This window comes from Euleptes europaea, chromosome 20 (assembly GCF_029931775.1).
Source record: "Euleptes europaea isolate rEulEur1 chromosome 20, rEulEur1.hap1, whole genome shotgun sequence".
Classification (NCBI taxonomy): domain Eukaryota; kingdom Metazoa; phylum Chordata; class Lepidosauria; order Squamata; family Sphaerodactylidae; genus Euleptes; species Euleptes europaea.
In genome coordinates this window covers 4,642,247-4,661,174 of record NC_079331.1, presented here as the reverse complement: position 1 = coordinate 4,661,174, position 18,928 = coordinate 4,642,247, and the positions used below count along the sequence as shown (strand labels likewise).

The window sequence follows — 18,928 nt, the reverse complement described above, 5'->3', positions numbered from 1 at the left end:
AACGAGAAATGATACAAACAACAGATGGGGGTGGTTATTTTCTTACTTTTAGAGATTTTATGGAAGTGTGATTCATCGATACCCGGCGCGCAAAGGAGGAAGACGCAGAATCTGAACGGGTGCCCATATGGATGTTTACGCCTTTAGAAATAAAGAAGCCATTTTTTTAAAAGCGTGCTTCTCCCTGCTCAGCTAGGGTTGCCAACCTCCAGGTACTATTGCAATTCAAAAAGAAGGCACCTCCGTGCTAGTACCGTAGGTTAGGTTACATGTATATATTGTATATATTATCTAAGATTTATTTATGTATCCCACTGTGTTCTGTAGATGTTATATGTTTAAACACCAATAAGCCTTTTGATACTTTTGTACTTGGAGACTCCTGTGCAATTTTTCCTAACCTCCAGGTACTAGCTGGAGATCTCCTACTATTATGACTGATCTCCAGCCAATAGAGATCAGTTCCCCTGGAGAAAATGGGCGCTTTGGCCATTGGACTCTACGGCACTGACGTCCCTCCCCTCCCTAAACCCCGCCCTCATCAGGCTCCGCCCCAAAAACCTCCCGCCGATGGCGAAGAGGGACCTGGCAACCCTATGCTCAGCGGATGCCAGTCCTTCGTTTCTGCATAGAATTAATGCATGGGATGGGGGGGGGAATTGGGGTCACATCTCCCGTTCTCACCCCTGAACAGAAAGTCCAGACAGAAAGAAAAAATGCTGCAAATGATTTAAATGATTGAGTGCAAGTCTAGCGAATAAGTAGGCTCATGGGTTCTTCCTTTTAGCCTCCCAAGGGTACAATTGCATTTGTCCAAAAGAGGAAAAATAATTATTTTTTACCTGTTCTGGACTTTGTGCACAACAGTGATGTGAATAATCGCTTAAGGCTCACCAGCATGGTGTAGTGGTTAAGAACGGTGGTTTGGAGCAGTGGAGTCTGATCTGGAGAGCCGGGTTTGATTCCCCGCTCCTCCACATGAGCAGCGGAGGCTAATCTAGTAAACTGGATTTGTTTCCACGCTCCTACACGCGAAGCCAGCTGGGTGACCTTGGGCTAGTCACAGCTCTCTCAGCCCCACCTACCTCACAGGGTGTCTGTTGTGGGGAGGGGAAGGGAAGGCGATTGTAAGCCGGTTTGATTCTGCCTTAAGTGGTAGAGAAAGTTGGCATATAAAAACCCACTCTTCTTTTTCTATGTACAAAACTTTTATACCTTTTTTTGCATTTCCCCCCAGTTGCCAAAATGGGATGTGTGTGCTTTTTTCGGGTGCAAGAATGTTTGCAAAACATTCCCTTCTCCCCGTTGAAGGCGCACTGTATGCATTTCTGTACCGTGCGCTGAAACTTACTCGAATCCAAATGTAATGCCCAAATGCAGCCCTTTCTCCTATCAGGCGCCAATCCTGATGTTTCCTACAAAGTTTCGCCATTTGCTTTAGCAGCCAAGAAAATCCGAGCTTAAGGCTGTTTTTTAAATCAGGGAACTTAAACTTAATTACTCGCTTCTTGGGGGGGGGTCAGACTGCTTTAAAGTTATTTCAATGATATTTTATGTTATTTTAATGATTTGTATGATAGATTGTGATGGCCTTTGGCCGCAAACAATAAATTTGATCACTCACTCAGTTTGAAAAAGCCCTACAAGGTCGAAACAGTGCCACAAGAGGGCGGTAGAGAAACATCATAATGGATAGCATTTGGGTTTTTTTTGGGGGGGGGGAAGAGCTGTTCTAACCATCAATTAGGATGCTTGCTTTTGGATCGGAAAGCCTACCCCGAAATCTCTGCACGGGAGATAAAGGCGGTTTGGCGAGACCGTGAAAGAAGATGGGATGGGGATGATCAACAGGGGAGCGCGTTCGTCTCAGACCGAGAAATCTCCTCTTTGTGGCTTCGCCGGGCATTTTTAATCATTTCTAACAACAGCAGTCAGAAGCAACCGGGCTAGGCGGGAGCACGCAACAGGCAGGCTTTGAGGTTCTCCAGAACTCTTGGTCAGGCTGGATTAAAAAGAAAGGAAGGACTGCTGTGTGTGCATTTCACGCCCAGTTTTTAAGGCCTCTTTCCCACATCCTCTGTAAATGGTATCTGGAAGACAGATCTGAATAGCTCAGGTAATGCTAGTTAGCCTCTAGGTTAGGCGGTTGGTCAAATTAGACTTCAGTTCTGACTACCCAGCTTGCTGGGGGTAAAGAAAAGATGACATAAGAACATGACTGGGGAAGGCACTGGCAAACCACCCCGTAAACACAGTCTGCCTAGTAAATGTCGGGATGTGACGTCACCCCATGGGTCAGGAATGACCCGGTGCTTGCACAGGGGACTACCTTTACCTTTTTTTTTGAGGGTATAGGTAAGAGACTCGTGATACCAGGAAGCTCGATATACTCCCGATCTTAATAATTACATACATTCATTGAGCGATTTCTCTCTCTTTTTCTCTCTGTGCCTCCAAATTCTCTCTTTCTCTTTAGATGTCTACTCTTATATTCTAACAATCAAGCATCACCCAATCTGCGGATATCTAAATCCGTGGATTGGTGCCACGATGACCTCTTCCGAAGACCCTGGAAAGCCGCTGCCGGTCTGAGTAGACAATACTGACTTTGATGGACCCAGGGTCTGATTCTGGATAAGGCAGCTTCATGTGTTCATGACTGTAAATAGTTCTAAGAACTTGGTGTACCCCCCTGGTTGGCAAAAAAAAAAACCCCTGAACACTTAAAAAAATACATGGGGGGGGGAGGAAGGGATCCCCCTATAAGTCTCACAGGCCCCTGCTTGTAAATATATCAGAAAAACCCCCAAAGAAGTCAAAAATTCCTACTGTGGGTGCGTTAAAAATATGGGCTGCGAACCGTTGCGCTTGCGGAAATTTAGATCAACGGCCTGGCGCTTCCTGCGTCAGTGACCCCAACAGAGAAAGCAGAAGATTGTGTGGGCGCAGAGGTTAAACTAGGAGCGGTGAGGTGTGGGTTCGAGACCCTCCCCTGCGACGAAGCTTAACTGGGCGAGCGGGCTGGTCCCCCGCAGGGTTGTTGCGAGGATAAAACCGGGGAGAGCTACACCCCAGTGCCACCAGCTGCTTGCGGGAAGGTGAAATTAAAATTGAGGTTAGGGGAGGGGCTGTGGCTTGGTTTGTAGAGCGTCTGCTCGGCATGCAGAAGGTCCCAGGTTCGATCCCCGGCATCTCCAGTTAAAGGGACTAGGCAAGTAGGCGATGTGAAAGACCTCAGCCTGAGACCCTGGAGAGCCGCTGCCGGTCTGAGTAGACAATACTGACTTTGATGGACCGAGGGTCTGATTCAATATAAGGAAGCTTCATGTGAGATAGATATAAACCTGCATCGTCAGACCATATGTGAATCGATAATAGTTTACTTTGTTTCCCCCCCTTTTTTCAGCACTCTGAAGGCGTCCTTTGAAATTCTAAAGCAACGTAAGTATTTTACTGAACCCCATGTTGTGTACTTTGGTGTATACTTGGCTTTGAGCCAAACGCTCAAAGCCAACTATACACCAGAAGGCTACCAGGGAGGTTTTTAAGCAGAGGCTAGATGGCCATCTGTCAGCAATGCTGATTCTGTGACCTTAGGCAGATGATGAGAGGGAGGGCACCTTGGCCATCTTCTGGGCATGGAGTAGGGGTCACTGGGGGTGTGGAGGGGGGAGGTAGTTGTGAATTTCCTGCATTGTGCAGGGGGTTGGACTAAATGACCCTGGTGGTCCCTTCCAACTCTATGATTCTTGGAAGCACCATTTAAAAAAGTCAGTTGAGAAGGTGGGGTGTGTCTGGCTTCCACCACTGGTGGGGAAATTATCACACCTGGAGCACTTTTTGTTTAAAAAAAAGGTTAATGCAAATGCTTTTCTTCTCAGTCAAATAGATGCTGCATAGCAATGACCTCCGTCTTGCTGACAGCAACATTTCAACGGCAACAGAAATAACTGTTGTCAAGGGGATGGATGTCCTTGCTGGGTTCCTACACAAAAGGTTTGCTCAACAGATTCTCTGATCTCCCTTAGAAATCGAAAGTGTTGGAAACTCTCACATCCAGCTGGCCACGATGCTGAGGGACGAGCTGAAAGGCCTAGAAGAGTTCAGAGAGAGACAGAAGGAGCAACGGAAAAAGGTGAGGCGCAGGCAGAAATGATCACACCGGCATCTCAGAATGGCCTATAACGTGGGCCATGGCTCAGTCGTGGAGCATCCGCTTGGCATGCAGAAGGTCCCAGGTTTAGTCCCCGGCATCTCCAGTTAAAGGGACTAGGAAAGCAGGTGATGTGAAAGACCTCTGCCTGAGACCCTGGAGAACCATGGAGAGGGAATGTGGCTCAGTGGCAGAGCATTTGCTTGGCATGCAGAAGGTCCCAGGTTCAATCCCTGGCATCTCCAGTTAAAGGGACTAGGCAAGGAGGTGATGTGAAAGACCTCTAGCCTGAGACCCTGGAGAGCCGCTGCCAGTCTGAGTAGACAATACTGGCTTTGACGTTCCAAGAGTCTGATTCAGTATAAGGCAGCTTCATGAGTTCATGTATTATATGGGAGGGATCATAGCTCAGTGGTAGAGCATCTGCATGGCAAGAAAAGGCCCCAGGTTCAATCCCCGGCATCTCCAGTTGAAGGGACCACGCAGTAGGCAATGTGAAAGGTCTCTGCCTGAGACCCTGGAGAGCTGCTGCCGGTCTGAGTACTGAGTACTGATCTGGATGCACCCAGGGTCTGGATAAATATAAGGCAGCTTCGTGTGTGTTCATGTGAGGGGGCAGTGGCTCAGTGGTAGAGCATCTGCTTGGCATGCAGAAGATCCCAGGTTCAATCCCCGGTGTCTCTAGTTGAAAGAACCAGGCGGTAGGCTATGCGAAAGACCTCTGCCTGAGACCCTGGCTCAGCGGTAGAGCATCTGCTCAGTGTGCAGAAGGTCCCAATTTCCATCTCCGGCATCTCCAAGAGGCGATGCGAAAGATCTCACCCGGAGAGCTGCTGCCAGTCTGAGCAGACAATGCTGACCTTGAAGGACCAAGGGTCAGATTCGGTATAAGGCAGTTTCATATGTTCCTGAAACTTATCTTCGACTTTCCCCCCCTAAACGACTAACAAAATGATAAAAACCTTATGTAATCCCTACAGTATGAGGGTACCATGGAGAGAATACACAAAAACAAGATTTCGCTGTACAAGAAGACAACGGAGGTGAGTTATGAGTTCGAAAGTGGATATCGGAATGCCAAGCTAGCAGTGTGTGTGTGTGTGTGTGTGTGTGAGAAATACCTTGGTTGAAATCTACGGTTGCCAACCTCCAGGTGCTGGCTGGAGATCTCCCGGAATTACAATAAGACAACAGAGATCAGTCCCCCTGGAGAAAATGGCTGATTGGGAAGGTGGACAGTATGGCCTTATACCCTGTCAAGGTCCCTCCCCTGCCCAAACCCCGCCCTCCCAAAGTCCCACCCCCAAAATCTCCAGGTCCTTTCCAACCCAGAGCTGGCAACCCTAGGGTAACTCTGGGCCAACCGCTCTCTCTGTGGAATCTACTTTACGGTCTCTGTCGCCTGGGGATCAGTTGTAATCCTGGGAGATCGCCAGTCACCACCTGGAGGTTGGCAACCCTATGGCAACCCCAGCTCTGTTCCCCCCCCCTTTTTCTTTCTGCCTTAGAGTAAGAAAAGGAAAGAGCTTACCTTGTTTAGGGCGAAGGTTTGAATGGCGTCCGACAGACCCTGTCGCATCAAGGAAGCCCCCACCGCCTTCCCGCTTGGGGTCCAGGCGACAGCCCCCCCTCAAACCCTACAATGGCTACCAGGCCGAGGCGTTCCCTTTCCCTAAAATCCCGTTTTTCCAGACTCCTGTCCGCGATCTCATCACCTGCATTTGTCTCTCCGATTCCAGTCCAAGAAGACCTACGAGCAGAAGTGCAGAGAGGCGGACGAGGCCGAGCTCACCTTTGAACGGATCAGCGCCGCGGGGAACCAGAAGCAGACGGAAAAGGTAACCCCCCCAAAAAAATCGCTCGGCAAGGGTTTAAGGGGGACGCATAAGCAGAGCCCGTTCCTTGGAACCAGAGCCATGGCTGAATTCTCACCGAGGAAGTACACCTGAGTCCAGGCTGCAGGTGAGGGGTCTTGTGAAAAGCCTTCTTACAGAAAGCTAGCCTATGAGGTTATAAACCTTCTCCCTGACACACTAGCTTTCTGCGGGAAGAGGAAGAGTTGGTTTTCATATGCCAACTTTCTCTACCATTTAAGGGAGAATCAAACCGGCTTACCATCACCTTCCCTCCCCCTCCCCACAGCAGCCACCCTGTGAGGTCGGTGGGGCTGAGAGAGCTGTGACTAGCCCGAGGTCACCCAGTTGGCTTCATGTGGAGGAGTGGGGAATCGAACCCGGTTCTCCAGATTAGAGTCCACCGCTCTTTCTTCTGTCGTATCGAATCATTGTTTTAGATCTGGAACTTTTGTTCAATCTTGTGATAACTTGTGTTACACTGGTCAAAGACAGCAATAAATATTACGGTAAGAGTCCGCCGCTCCAAACCACCGCTGTTAACTTCTACACCACGTTGGCTGGAAGGGGATTGTTTTTTGTAATGAGGCACCTCCAGTCGTGGAAGAGGGGGTTGGCAACCTACAGCCGGGGACGGGAAGATACCCTGAAAAGATTCCTTAGAACGAGGGGATACAACCTAAGGCAAGATAGCTTGTGCTTACCCAAATGGGTACACACATACCCAAGGAGGATCATGCCCTTATCCTCTCTTTATATTTCAGAGCCAGTCCAAAGCGAAGCAGTGCAAAGACGCGGCCAACGAAGCAGGTAACCCCTTTATGGTTCTATGAAACTGAGGCTCGATGTAGACTCATGCACAATTTGTTCTTCGTTCTCCTTGCTTCTCAAATGCACGGCCATCACGCGTTCTTATACAACAATGAGGGCTAGAAACTTAAAAAACAACACCGAACAAAGGTTGCCAAGAGAGTAGGAAGAGCTTGTTCGCCATCCGGCACCAGGGTGGGTGATATAAGGTATACCCTTCCTCTGGTAAAATGCCACCATGATTCAGCCAGCTCGCAACACTCCATAGCCCTTTCCTATGTGGGTATTTATCTGTAGTATATAAGAAGAAGAGTTGGTTTTTATATGCCGACTTTCTCTACCACTTAAGGGAGAATCAAACCGGCTTACAATCACCTTCCCCTCCCCTCCCCAGAACAGACATCTTGTGAGGTAGGTGGGGCTGAGAGAGTTCTGAGAGAACTGCATCTGGCCCAAGGTCACCCAGCTGGCTTCGTGCATAGGGGTGGGGAAACCAACCCGGTTCACCAGATTAGTGTCCGCCGGCTCATGTGGAGGAGTGGGGAATCGAACCCGGCTCTCCAGATCAGAGTCCGCCGCTCATGTGGAGGAGTGGGGAATCGAACCCAGTTCTCCAGATTAGAGTCCACAGCTCTTAACCACTACACCACGCTGGTCAGCGGTGATACATCTGAGTTTCCTCCATTATGACACTAGGCCTCGGATTCATAGTCCACAGCGGACAAAATTCCTACCTACCAAACAACCCCTTCCTGGTCTTTTTATCTGTGACACTTTGAAGCAGAACAACATCTTACCGTCTGCCTAACTGTAAGGTAAGACTTTTATTCCATGCGTGGAACTTTTCCCTTTCTCCTCTTTACTGGCGCAGAAAGAGTGTACAAGCAAAACATAGAACTGCTGGACGCGGCCAGGATTTCGTGGGAGCAAGAGCACATCAGCACGTGCGAGGTAAGGGGTTGGATCGGGGCCACCGTCCGTGAAGGCTTCTTCGTCAGGCCCGACCATTAAGCTTTGCCAACAAGGTTTGATGAAAACTACAACCACACCCTATAATGGTTGACTCAGGATTAAAGAACCAAGTAACTAATCTAGTATGTTCCTAAAAATGATCTCGTAGTAAACCTTACCATACCACACCTTATCCCATCACGCCTGCTATTCACATTGACATACTGTTAACATTTACATACTGATGCTTGTCTGAATTCACTCTCCTCTACTTAAAGACAGGTGGATTCACATTCTAAGCTGTATCTGAAGAAGTGAGTGGTGGCTCACGAAAGCTCACACCCTGCCAGAAAATATTTTTCAGTGGGTAGCCGTGTTAGTCTGTCTGCAGTAGTAGAAAAGGGCAAGAGTCCAGTAGACCACACCTAATCCCATCACGCCTGCTATTCACATTGACATACTGTTAACATTTACATACTAATGCTTGTCTGAATTCACTCTCCTCTACTTAAAGACAGATGGAGTCACATTCTAGCTGTATCTGAAGAAGTGAGTGGTGGCTCACGAAAGCTCATACCCTGCCGGAAAATATTTTTGTTAGTCTTTAAGGTGCTACTGGACTCTTGCCCTTTTCTACTTCTGCAGACAGACTAACACAGCTACCCTCTGTGAATAAACCTTATCATATGATACTTGCATATTTTGCATCGTGATTTTACTGTAAACTCCACTGTACGTTTCTTTCGAATGCCAATAAAGGCTTTCGTAATCGGGGTGAGCTGGGAGAGGAGGTTCCAAGGACGCTCAATGGCAAACTTGGGTTCGCCTCTGCGTGACATGCCAAAACGGCCACGAAATGCAGCCTGTTGCTCAGTAATGCTATATTGAAAACTACAACAGGGAACAAGTCTGATTTCTAACTCAGCTCTTTTAAACGTGAACGCAGGCTTTCCAGCTCCAAGAATGCGACCGGATTACAATCCTGCGGGATTCCTTGTGGGTTCATTGCAACCAGCTTTCTATGCAGTGCGTGAAGGACGACGAGGTAATTGGGGGGGCGGGCGGATTAGGGGCGGTGGCTGAGCAGAAGGGCCTCTGCTTTGCCTGCAGAAGGCTGCGAGTTCAGTTCTCGGCATCCCCGTTTAAAAAAGGACAAGATGGTAAGAGATTGGGAGAGAGACCCCGGAGAGCTTCCGGGCCGAGTAGACAACATTTGACCTTGACAAAGCAATGTCTTGGATCGCTAGTCTGCTGGGCTAAAAGAAGTAATGGGATCCTTCCGCTTGTGAGTAAGGTATAGTGGTGAGAAAATCATTAGAGGGCCAGTGTGGTGTAGTGGTTAAGAGCGGTGGTTTGGACTCAGGGGTCTCCCTTCCTGCTTGTATCTGACGAAGGGAACTTGGACTCTCCAAAGCTCATACCCTGAAAATCTTGTTGGTCTCTAAGGGGCCGCTGGTCTCGAATCTCGCCAACCTAAAATTAAGGGGGCGCTTCATTTACATAAGGAAACGTGTTCTAAAAACTTCCTGCAAGGAAACCCGGACCACCAGTTCCCCCTCCTCAAATACTCAGTTTTTAAACTTCTTTCCTCTCTTGCATAGGTCTATGAAGAGGTCCGACTGAGCCTGGAGAACTGCGACGTGGGGTCAGACATGGAATACTTCGTTCAGAGCAAGATGACGGGAACGGAGCCGCCGGGTAACCGAACGCAAGGGCCCCCGGCCTTTGGCCCTCCCGGTTTTCAACCCTGAACTCCTGAATGAGGATCAGAACAGAGGGCAGCCTCCCCACCCCGAAATGTAGGGCGTGTATACAATATTCAAGAACAAAACATAATTGGGGCTGCAACATTTAATTAATTCAGAGCCATCCTAAGCAGAACGTAACTTCAGCGAGCGTAACTCTGTTTAGAACGGCATGGATAGCTTTTCGTTTTGCCATCGAATCGCAGCTGGCTTAGGCTGACCCCGTGGGGTTTTCAAGGCGAGAGAAGTTCAGAGGGGGTTTGCCATGGCCTGCCCTCAGTGTCACATCCCTGGACTTCCTTGGTGCCCCCCCCCATCCAAATAGGCAGTCCTTCGGGTATGGCGGTCCCAAACCGTATAGGGCTTTGAAGATCAAGACCAACACCTTGAATTATACCAGGAAACAAATTCATAGACTCATAGAGTTGGAAGGAACCACCAGGGTCATCCAACCCCCTGCACAATGCAGGAATTTCACAACTACCTCCCCCCCACACCCCCAGTGATCCCTACTCCATGCCCAGAAGATGGCCAAGATGCCCTTCCTCTCATCATCTGCCTAAGGTCACAGAATCAGCATTGCTGACAGATGGCCATCTAGCCTCCTCTTAAAAACCTCCAGGGAAGGAGCGCTTACCATCTCCCGAGGAAGCCTGTTCCACTGAGGAACCGCTCTAACTGTTAGGAAATTCTTCCTAATGTCTAGACGGAAACTCTTTTGATTTAATTTCGACCCGTTGGTTCTGGTCCGACCTTCTGGGGCAACAGAAAACCACTCGGCACCCTCCTCTATATGACAGCCCTTCAAGTACTTGAAGATGGTTATCATATCACCTCTCAGTCTTCTCCTCTTCAGGCTAAACATACCCAGCTCCTTCAATTAGGAACTACTTGCACATATTCCAAATTAATTGCCTCGTTCCTTGATGGAACCAGAGCGGTGTTCAATGCTTTTTTTAAATATTTTTTTATTATTTTTATAATAAAACATAAACAAACAAAAAAAACAAAAAGAAAAAAATAATACATTAATAAAAAAAACAGAAACAAAAAAATACATGTTCAGCGCACAATACAATACATGTTCAGTATACTAATACAATATACTAATACAATATTCAGTTCTCTAAATTCCATCGTGCCCTGAATCCAAATCCCACCCCCCCACCACAGTGCCATCACCATTGGACTTCCGATGGAGTGTTATGACATTACCAAATAAAATATCTGTAATTATCTCTTATTTAAAATCTTATTGTACTATAGTTCGTTAACTATACTTTTTAAAAGTAATGCCTGCCAATCCTGATAGTCTCCCACATTCCAGGGGACATCCTATTAACACTCAAAACAGTCGTGGACCACGGCTGTAGAAGACCTTGCTGAGGACTCTCTAGAAGGCATTTCTCAGTCTGCCAGAATCCCCTCTTGTGCAAAACCCCACATGAAACGTATGGGATCTGCACCAAACCACGTCTGTGCTCAGGAGGAAGAAACATAAATTGTGCCTGTGCTCAGTCAGTTGTTTATGGAGGGAGAGGGGGAAAGGGTCATTCCTGACCCTTTCTCTTCCCGATTCTTTCTCTTCCCACCGCAGTTGCGATCGGGTACGAGAACTATTACGACCGAGTAGCTCCAACGAAAAACTGCAGCAGTCCAATCCCGACCTGTGGCATGATGAAGAGGTAAAGGAAGGAACATCTGGGGATCTTAAGGAGGGGAGGGACAGACACAACGGTTTGGGATTGGGAAGAGCGCTTGTTTCTCCCCCACTGATTTCTTGTCGATTTATAGATTCTCCGGCTTGCTCCACGGAAACAACCGCAATGCTGCGGACACCATTATTCCTACAGCTCCCCCAGTGGGTATGTATTTTTTAACCAGACATGCATTTCTAAATGCCGTTGGGAGAGATTCTGGATTAAATGAAAATTAGTTTTCCAATTGGGGTGTCGTTCCATTCAGCCACTCAAGGCAATAAAAGCCCTAAATGGGTGGACCTTTTTTATTATCCAAAAAGTTCTAAAAGGGAGCCAGCGTGGTGTAGTGGTTAAGAGAAGTGGTTTGGAGCGGTGGACTCTGATCTGGAGAACCGGGTTTGATTCCCCACTCCTCCACATGAGCAGCGGAGGCTAATCTGGTGAACCGGATTTGTTTCCCCACTCCTACGCACGAAGCCAGCTGGGTGACCTTGGGCTAGGAATCCTACAGAGGATTACCATGCGAAGTAATTCAGCAATCCCTTCCACCAGCAGATTCTTGAAGAGGGTACCCCCCTTTTCACTGCTCCTAGCCTCTCTCTCTCTCTTCAAAAGCTTCATGGAAGTAGTTATGAAAGCTAAAGGGATGGGTTTCATTATGTATGCTGGGCTGGTATGCTTTTGACCGCTGCCAAATGTTCCTGGCAACTGTGCTCGCCGTTACCCAGGGTGGACGCGTTGCGCTTTGGAGCAATTGCGCACGATCCTTCGGCATCTCTGGTTACCTTTCTCGTTTCCGTAGACAAAGTGGACGGTGTCTACGCAGCGATCCACGTGGACCAGGAAGGAGACGCCGCTCTGCCCCAGGAGTACAGAGTCCTCTATGATTACACAGCCCAGGTAACGGCGAAAAGCTTCCAATGAGTCATTTCGACCGCTTGCTGTACAAGACTGAGTCGTTGATCCAAATAGAGCCGAGGTGGTTTTAACTCCCGGAGGAAAGCGTTATTTTTTTTAAAAAGGTTTATAAATTGTTTCTGTACTCAAGGCGTTAAACAAAGCCAGGCAATCCAGGCGGGCGGGTGCCCTGCTAAAAGGAGAAAGTATGCCCCCCCCACCAGCTGCAGAACAGATAAATAGTATGACTCATCTAATGAGAGCCCATTGATAAAGCCACCTTGGAATCTAAGGCCCAAATTTCAAGGTTATGCAGGGAGAGATTTGCAGCCGTTCCCCCACGGGTGTCCCTCTGCCCCCCCCTCAGCAAATGTCCGGGTTTAAAAGCAGAGCTAAGCGGCAGGAAATTGCCAAACCAAGCCCGCTGGTAGCCAGAACAGATGAGGCTTTGGGCTTGTCTTCAGCCTGTAGATGTTCTTATTGCAATCCTGATTCAGATTGCACATGGGGGTGGGGGGGCTCACATCACTGAACGCTCCTCCAAAAAAACAACAACCCTACACAGGAAAGCTAGCCACACAAGGTTCAGTTAGAATCCCTCCTGGCTTGCTAGCTTTCTCTTATGGGGGATTTGAAGTGACGGAGCTTAGAAACACGCTGATCACCTCCAGGGAACTAGGGCTAGGAGGCCACCCCAAAGCATTCCGCCCTCCTTTCCAACGCGAACTGTTGTTTTGTTCCCGTCTAATCCCCAGCTGTTCCCGGAGCGCGCAGGGGGGCAGGAGGTGGGCCTTTTGGTTTTGCTTGGTGTAGACTGGCCCTCCACTTAAGGCGCAACCCCAAGTAACTTCCTCATGGCAGTTCGTACATCACTGCAGAACTGCAAACCAACGCTTGGTCTGAATCAGTAGACCTCCCCGTCGTCTCAGAGCCGAACTTTTCTTGCTCCAATGCAGAAAATTCTGCTTCTGGTTACGTAGATGGTCTTGGACGAACAGCTTGGCAGTATCCGACGGTTTGAGACTCACCGGAATAATGAAAAGGGGAGAGGCACAGCGACCCCACCCCTTTGGGCTCAACCCTATTTCCATCCCTTTTCACTCTTCTCCTTCCAGAACGAAGACGAACTGGATATCCGAGCAGGTGACGTAGTCACCGTCATCGAAGTGGGAGAGGACGGCTGGTGGATGGCGGAACAGAACGGGCAGCAAGGTTTTGTGCCAGGATCCTACCTGGAGAAAGTTTGATGTGATGGGCATTCTGCGGGGACTCGGTATTTCAATCCCTCGCCAACAGATAAGCACCTTTCTGGGCCCTCTCCCTGTTTGCACAGACAGCTGCCGGATACCAGATTTGTACAGTTGCGGGATCGAGTACCGGGTTTGCCGATGTACACCGTTTAAAAATCCAGGCAGCTTTCCCTGATCTGCCGTCGAGCCTCTATGCACCGGCAAGAATCTTTGGACCACAAAGGGATTCCATAATCTCTCCAAGGCCATCTTCAAGAGATCTATCTTTGGCCGACAGCACCACAACAAGGAGCCGGTTTAAGCACACATACCAATCCCCAGCTGTCTGGAGCAGAACGTTCTTTCGAGGGAACGAAATACGCTCAACTCGGGTTGCCAAAGGATGCTGCCCGTTCTTCTGGGGCTCAGCTGCTGGGAATCTGAATGCCAGAAGCAGGTGGAAGGCTCAAGGAGAAACACGGGATCTGTTCCCAACGTACCTCTTGTTTCGCGAACGCGAGCGGATGTCTTGCCTTACCAAGGGCTCCATCAGAATCGCTCATCAATGCTTCGAACTCGTAAGGGCCAGTTACCCTGTTATGTAAATGTCGGGTGCATAACACGCGGGGGACCGGAGCCTATGAAATGACTGGAGCTCTGGTCACCTTTGGAGCGCCAGGTTGACTGTTCCCCACTGACCGCCTCAGGAAAATCCCTCAAACACCCTGGAAACCAAGCGGAATTGCAATAAAGGAACAGTGCATGTGAATCTACCCAAGTGCTCCAAAGGGACTGGACGATCAGCAAATGCATCTGATTCCCTTCCGACCAATCCCCTCTGTGCAGTACCAGCTTTTGGGTGTTGGTCACATGTATGGAGGACAGGGCCCCTAGCTGTATGACTCAAAATGAAATGTTCGTCTAAACTTCATCCTCCCCCCCCCCCATTCCACTCATGCAGCTGCCTTATACTGAATCAGACCCTGGGTCCATTAAAGTCAGTATTATCTACTCAGATCAGCAGCGGCTCTCCAGGGTCTCAGGTGGAGGTCTTTCGCATCACCTACTGCCTGGTCTTCAACTGGAGATGCCAGGGATTGAACCTGGGACCTGCATGAACACATGAAGCTGCCTTATACTGAATCAGACCCTGGGTCCATCAAAGTCAGTATTGTCTAAGACTGGCAGCAGCTCTCCAGGGTCTCAGGCAGGGGTCACCTATCTGCCTAGTCCCTTTAACTGGAGATGCCAGGGATTGAACCTGGGACCTTCTGCACGCCAAGCAGATGCTCTGTCACTAAGTCTCTCTCATCGGCACGCGCTTTTGTTTGGCAGTAAAATAACAAGTAGGTTACCTTTCATTGCTGGCCTACTAACAGATTATGAAGACAACCAATCTGCAAAAACAATAAATCATAGTCTTTGATCGATGCTGTTTTTACATACATGTAAATTCCTAATCTGGCCGTATGTATTTCAGAATAAAACCTCTATTAACAATGGATCGTGTTGCTTTAATCACATTAAAAAAAAAGCCTCTTGCATCCCCTCTGACGCTGAAAACCCTCCTACACCACACTCTTTTCTTTTTCCTTTACAGTACCAACAAGGGGCATGAAGCTTTATAGAGGGCAAGGAGAGGGGTCTCTGCCCCAAGGAGATTACAGTCTAAAAATTGGACCGAATGGCTCCAGTGAAGGAAATTATGATGGTCAGCTTGTGCAACCTCTTGCCCAAGAGGAAGCATGAGAAATTCGGTGGGTTCGCATACCTTGGGGGCTGGACCAACATTCCCTGGGTAAAGCATGGATGGGGTAATGGTGTTGCTCCCCTGAAGCAGCTACTCTGGGGGATGTTATGCAAGCAAGCGTGGTGTAGTGGTTAAGAGCGGTGGTTTGGAGTGGTGGACTCTGATCTGGAGAACCGGGTTGGATTCCCCACTCCTCCACATGAGCGGCGGAGGCTAATCTGGTGAACCGGGTTGGTTTCTCCACTCCTCCCCATGAAGCAAGCCGGGTGATCTTGGGCTAGTCACAGGTCTCTTAGAGCTCTCTCGGGCCCCCCTACCTCACAGGGTGTCTGTTGTGGGGAGGGGAAGGGAAGGCGATTGTAAGCCGGTTTGAGTCTCTCTTAAGTGGTAGAGAAAGTCGGCATATAAAAACCAACTCTTCTTCTTCTTCTTCTTTTCCGATACTGCAGAATTCTATTGGAGACGTTTCAAAGAAATCTGCAAAAACCACTAGAGGATAAGTTGTTTCTCTTCTCGCACAGGCGAGCCAGCCGTGGTATTTATTTGCAATTCCGGGTCTTTACAATGCACGTACACCCCCATTCATCCATCGGCAGAAAAGGCCATGATCTTCCTTTGGAATGAAAAACTCCGGCTCTTTTATTAGCTGCGGAGCTCTAGAGGCGAAGATTTATTGTTGCTGCTTTAATCCCTCCTTCAGCTCAACACTAAAGCGCCTTTAGCGACGGTCCCTTTACAATGGGGGGGGGGGAAGCGGACCCCCCAAAAGAAAGCCACCTTATACGGCGCTCTTGTCGGCTTTGGTAATCTGATTTGACGGGTGGCGGGCAAGAGGGGTGGATTGTACTTCGAGACGAGGTTCGTGGTTTAGATGATTCCCTCCTTCCTCCCGAGACAGCAAATATCTGCCAGCTGCATTCAGGCAAGAAATGATTCGGGGACACAGAGGACGGGGCAGGAGCCGCATGGGAAAGTGCCGACCTTTAACCTCCCTCCCAGCGAGCGGCTTTCAAGTGGGACCGCGCAGTGTGCTAGCGGACATGAGAACAGCGGCTGCCTCTGAATGGGGAAACGGCAGGTGCCCTCGGCTCCGTTAAAAAGGTTTTCACTCGGCAGCTATGGCAAATTTGCCACACTCTGTGCTAAAATCGTTGCTAGGGTCAGGCCAGGGGGTGGGGACAGGGCCTGGGTCAGATTCAAGAGTACGAGAGGGCATATGAACACATGAAGCTGCCTTGTACTGAACCAGACCTTGGTCCATCAAAGTCAGTATTGCCTACTCAGACCGGCAGTGGCTCTCCAGGGTCTCAGGCGGAGGTCTTTCAAGTCACCTACTTGCCTTGTCTCTTTGGCTGGAGATGCCAGGGATTGAACATGGGACCTTCAGCATGCCAAGCAGATGCTCTACCACTGAGCCACGGCCCCTCCCCAGGTGACCTTGGGCAAGTCACAGCTCTGTTAGAGCTCTCTCAGCCCCACCCACCTCACAGGGTGTCTGTTGTGGGGAGGGGAAGGGGATTGTAAGCGGGTTTGAGTCTCCCTTAAGTGGTAGAGAAAGTCGGCATATAAAAACCAACTCTTCTTCTTCAAGATTGTGACCCTGTTATGTTGCCAGATCTGCTCACATGCCCGAATCTTAGGCTTTAATCTCTTCCACAACAAGCCAGCCTTTAACTTTGCAAACCAACACACAAATACCCCTTTCATCCCCAAGGCAGGTTTTAGTCGCTTGTGAACTCTGTTTAAATCGGTGAAACTTAATGGGCCCACCCCCTCAACCGTTGATCCCACGCTAACTGGAATTTTAATAGCTTTGGGCTATTGCAACGGATGCAGCCACACAAACTGTACTGGGTGTTCACAAAAACAACAACCCACCAGTTAAAGATCAGGTAAGACAACAGCAAGATACTAGTTTCTTAGACAGCAATGCACTGAACGTTACTCGGCCCCCACCTCCCATGTAGCGGATTATGCCACAGAATGAATCAGGGTGAATCCCTTCTTAAAGTATCAAATGTCCACAGAGCAAGTTTTACCCTGGCCACTATTTTGGGCTCCGCCATCTGCTCTCAAACGCCCACTGGGATATTTCTCGGTGTGGGCTGAATGACAGCTACCCGCTGCTACTGTAATTTTGGCACCCCCAGTAGACAGGAGGCGCTTCTTCCACTCCCTCCCTGCCACACTATGTATGTACCACAAACTGTGGACAGAGCAAAATCTGCCAGTCACCTGTCCTCTATCAACACTGGTTTTGTGCAGTGACTAGTGTTAGTCTAGGGCAGGGGTCCCCCAACGTAGCTGAGAGCCAGCGTGGTGTAGTGGTTAAGAGAGGTGGTTCAGAGCGGTGGACTCTGATCTGGAGAACCGGGTTTGATTCCCCGCTCCTCCACATGAGCGGCGGAGGCTAATCTGGTGAACTGGGTTTGTTTCCCCACCCCTACACACGAAGCCAGCTGGGTGACCTTGGGCAAGTCACAGCTCTCTCAGCCCCACCGACCTCACAGGGTGTCTGTTGTGGGGAGGAGGGAAGGTGATTGTAAGCCGGTTTGATTCTCCCTTAAGTGGTAGAGAAAGTCGGCATATAAAAACCAACTCTTCTTCTACTACTCATGGGCACCCCACTTCAAGGAAGTGGGCAGGGCTAGGTGGGGCTTCTGCCCAGCAGGGCTTCCAACTGGCTTTGCACCGTTAATCAAAGCTTGAGCCTACAATGTTGAAGAATCACTATTACACTTATATATAACCTTGCTCCTTGGCAAATTGTGGTTACGCCCAACTCCCTGTGTCAGAATTCCAAAGGTGCCCGTAGGCTCAATTAGGGTGCGGACCCCTGGTCTCGTGCATTGGTGATCTGCGTTCCAATCGCCACTCCGCCATCCAGCTTGCCGTGTCTCCTTGGGCCAGCTACTGTCACATCCCAACAGGTTGTTGCGAGGTTAAAGTGGGGGTGGAGCGATGGGAATTTCAGGTATGCAACGTAAGATCTTTAAGGGAAGGGGCTCTCTCAGCAGGGAGCTGACTGACAGGCCTCCTAGCAAATCATCCACTTCATCCATGCATTGTGGTCACGGTCGGAAACTTACCTGTGGAAGTCAGCGGCGAGACCCCTCCCCACACAGGTAAGTCACTTTAATTTGTCAAGAACTACTCAGGAGGAGCGCCCTCCCCCCCCAAAAAAATAGGTTAACCACAGCTGAGTTTGGAGAGATGTACAGAAGATTTATTTAATCAGGTCTTCTATTTACACAATTCACCTTCACGTATTATTTTTTGCTACTCTAGAAGAACAGTTCACTCGACACATAAAACAGCTCCTCATAGAAAAAAAACGGAAAATATTCATTATAGAACAGTAGTGCATACATTATACTCCTGAAAAGCCAGCTCTTACTTTAAAACAAAGAGGGTTTCGGAAGATAACTGCTTGCTTGAAGTTTCGTTTTTAAAAGGTCAAGAGACGTGTTCGTGCGATCCTAAAATTTTGGTTAGTAGTCGTTTTTATAGTATGTTCGGGGCTTCACTTAACGCGTCAGTGAAGACAAACACTGGTGACAGGCAAGACAGGGAAACTTGCGAGCCCTCGCAAAACTGAAATGCGGCCGACCTACCTTCGTACAACTTTGGCCTGTTATTCCCACCCCCACCCCCCGCGGCGAAGACTGGAAGGATTCCGTACGCAAAGGTTAAAACCAGGACAGGGTTGAGGCAATTCACCAACCTCAGGCTACAAACTCTGACCCCCCCGCCCCTTGCGTCACGCTGCCCGTTTTGTCAACGGTTCCAAAAACGAGTGTTTATTTGGTTACTCAAAACGTACAGATAGGTGGACGGCTG

The 18,928-nt window shown here is 49.0% G+C and overlaps 1 protein-coding gene across 3 annotated transcripts in view; it reads left to right on the top strand.

Annotated features, from left to right (window-relative positions):
* The window catches only part of PSTPIP1 (proline-serine-threonine phosphatase interacting protein 1), a 30,202-nt gene extending 16,846 nt beyond the window's left edge, over nucleotides 1-13,356 (top strand). Inside the window, exons 4-15 of one of the 3 annotated variants that reach the window (XM_056865981.1) lie at nucleotides 3,407-3,441; nucleotides 4,029-4,135; nucleotides 5,134-5,196; nucleotides 5,893-5,991; nucleotides 6,771-6,816; nucleotides 7,688-7,767; nucleotides 8,714-8,812; nucleotides 9,369-9,465; nucleotides 11,110-11,197; nucleotides 11,307-11,352; nucleotides 11,975-12,112; nucleotides 13,225-13,356. In XM_056865981.1, coding sequence (XP_056721959.1) covers nucleotides 3,407-3,441; nucleotides 4,029-4,135; nucleotides 5,134-5,196; nucleotides 5,893-5,991; nucleotides 6,771-6,816; nucleotides 7,688-7,767; nucleotides 8,714-8,812; nucleotides 9,369-9,465; nucleotides 11,110-11,197; nucleotides 11,307-11,352; nucleotides 11,975-12,112; nucleotides 13,225-13,356 — 1,030 coding nt within the window. Of the gene's footprint in view, nucleotides 1-3,406; nucleotides 3,442-4,028; nucleotides 4,136-5,133; nucleotides 5,197-5,892; nucleotides 5,992-6,770; nucleotides 6,817-7,687; nucleotides 7,768-8,713; nucleotides 8,813-9,368; nucleotides 9,466-11,109; nucleotides 11,198-11,306; nucleotides 11,378-11,974; nucleotides 12,113-13,224 lie in introns of all 3 variants that reach the window. The other 2 variants (XM_056865983.1, XM_056865982.1) reach the window with 2 other exon arrangements.
* Nucleotides 13,357-18,928: the final 5,572 nt, after the last annotated feature.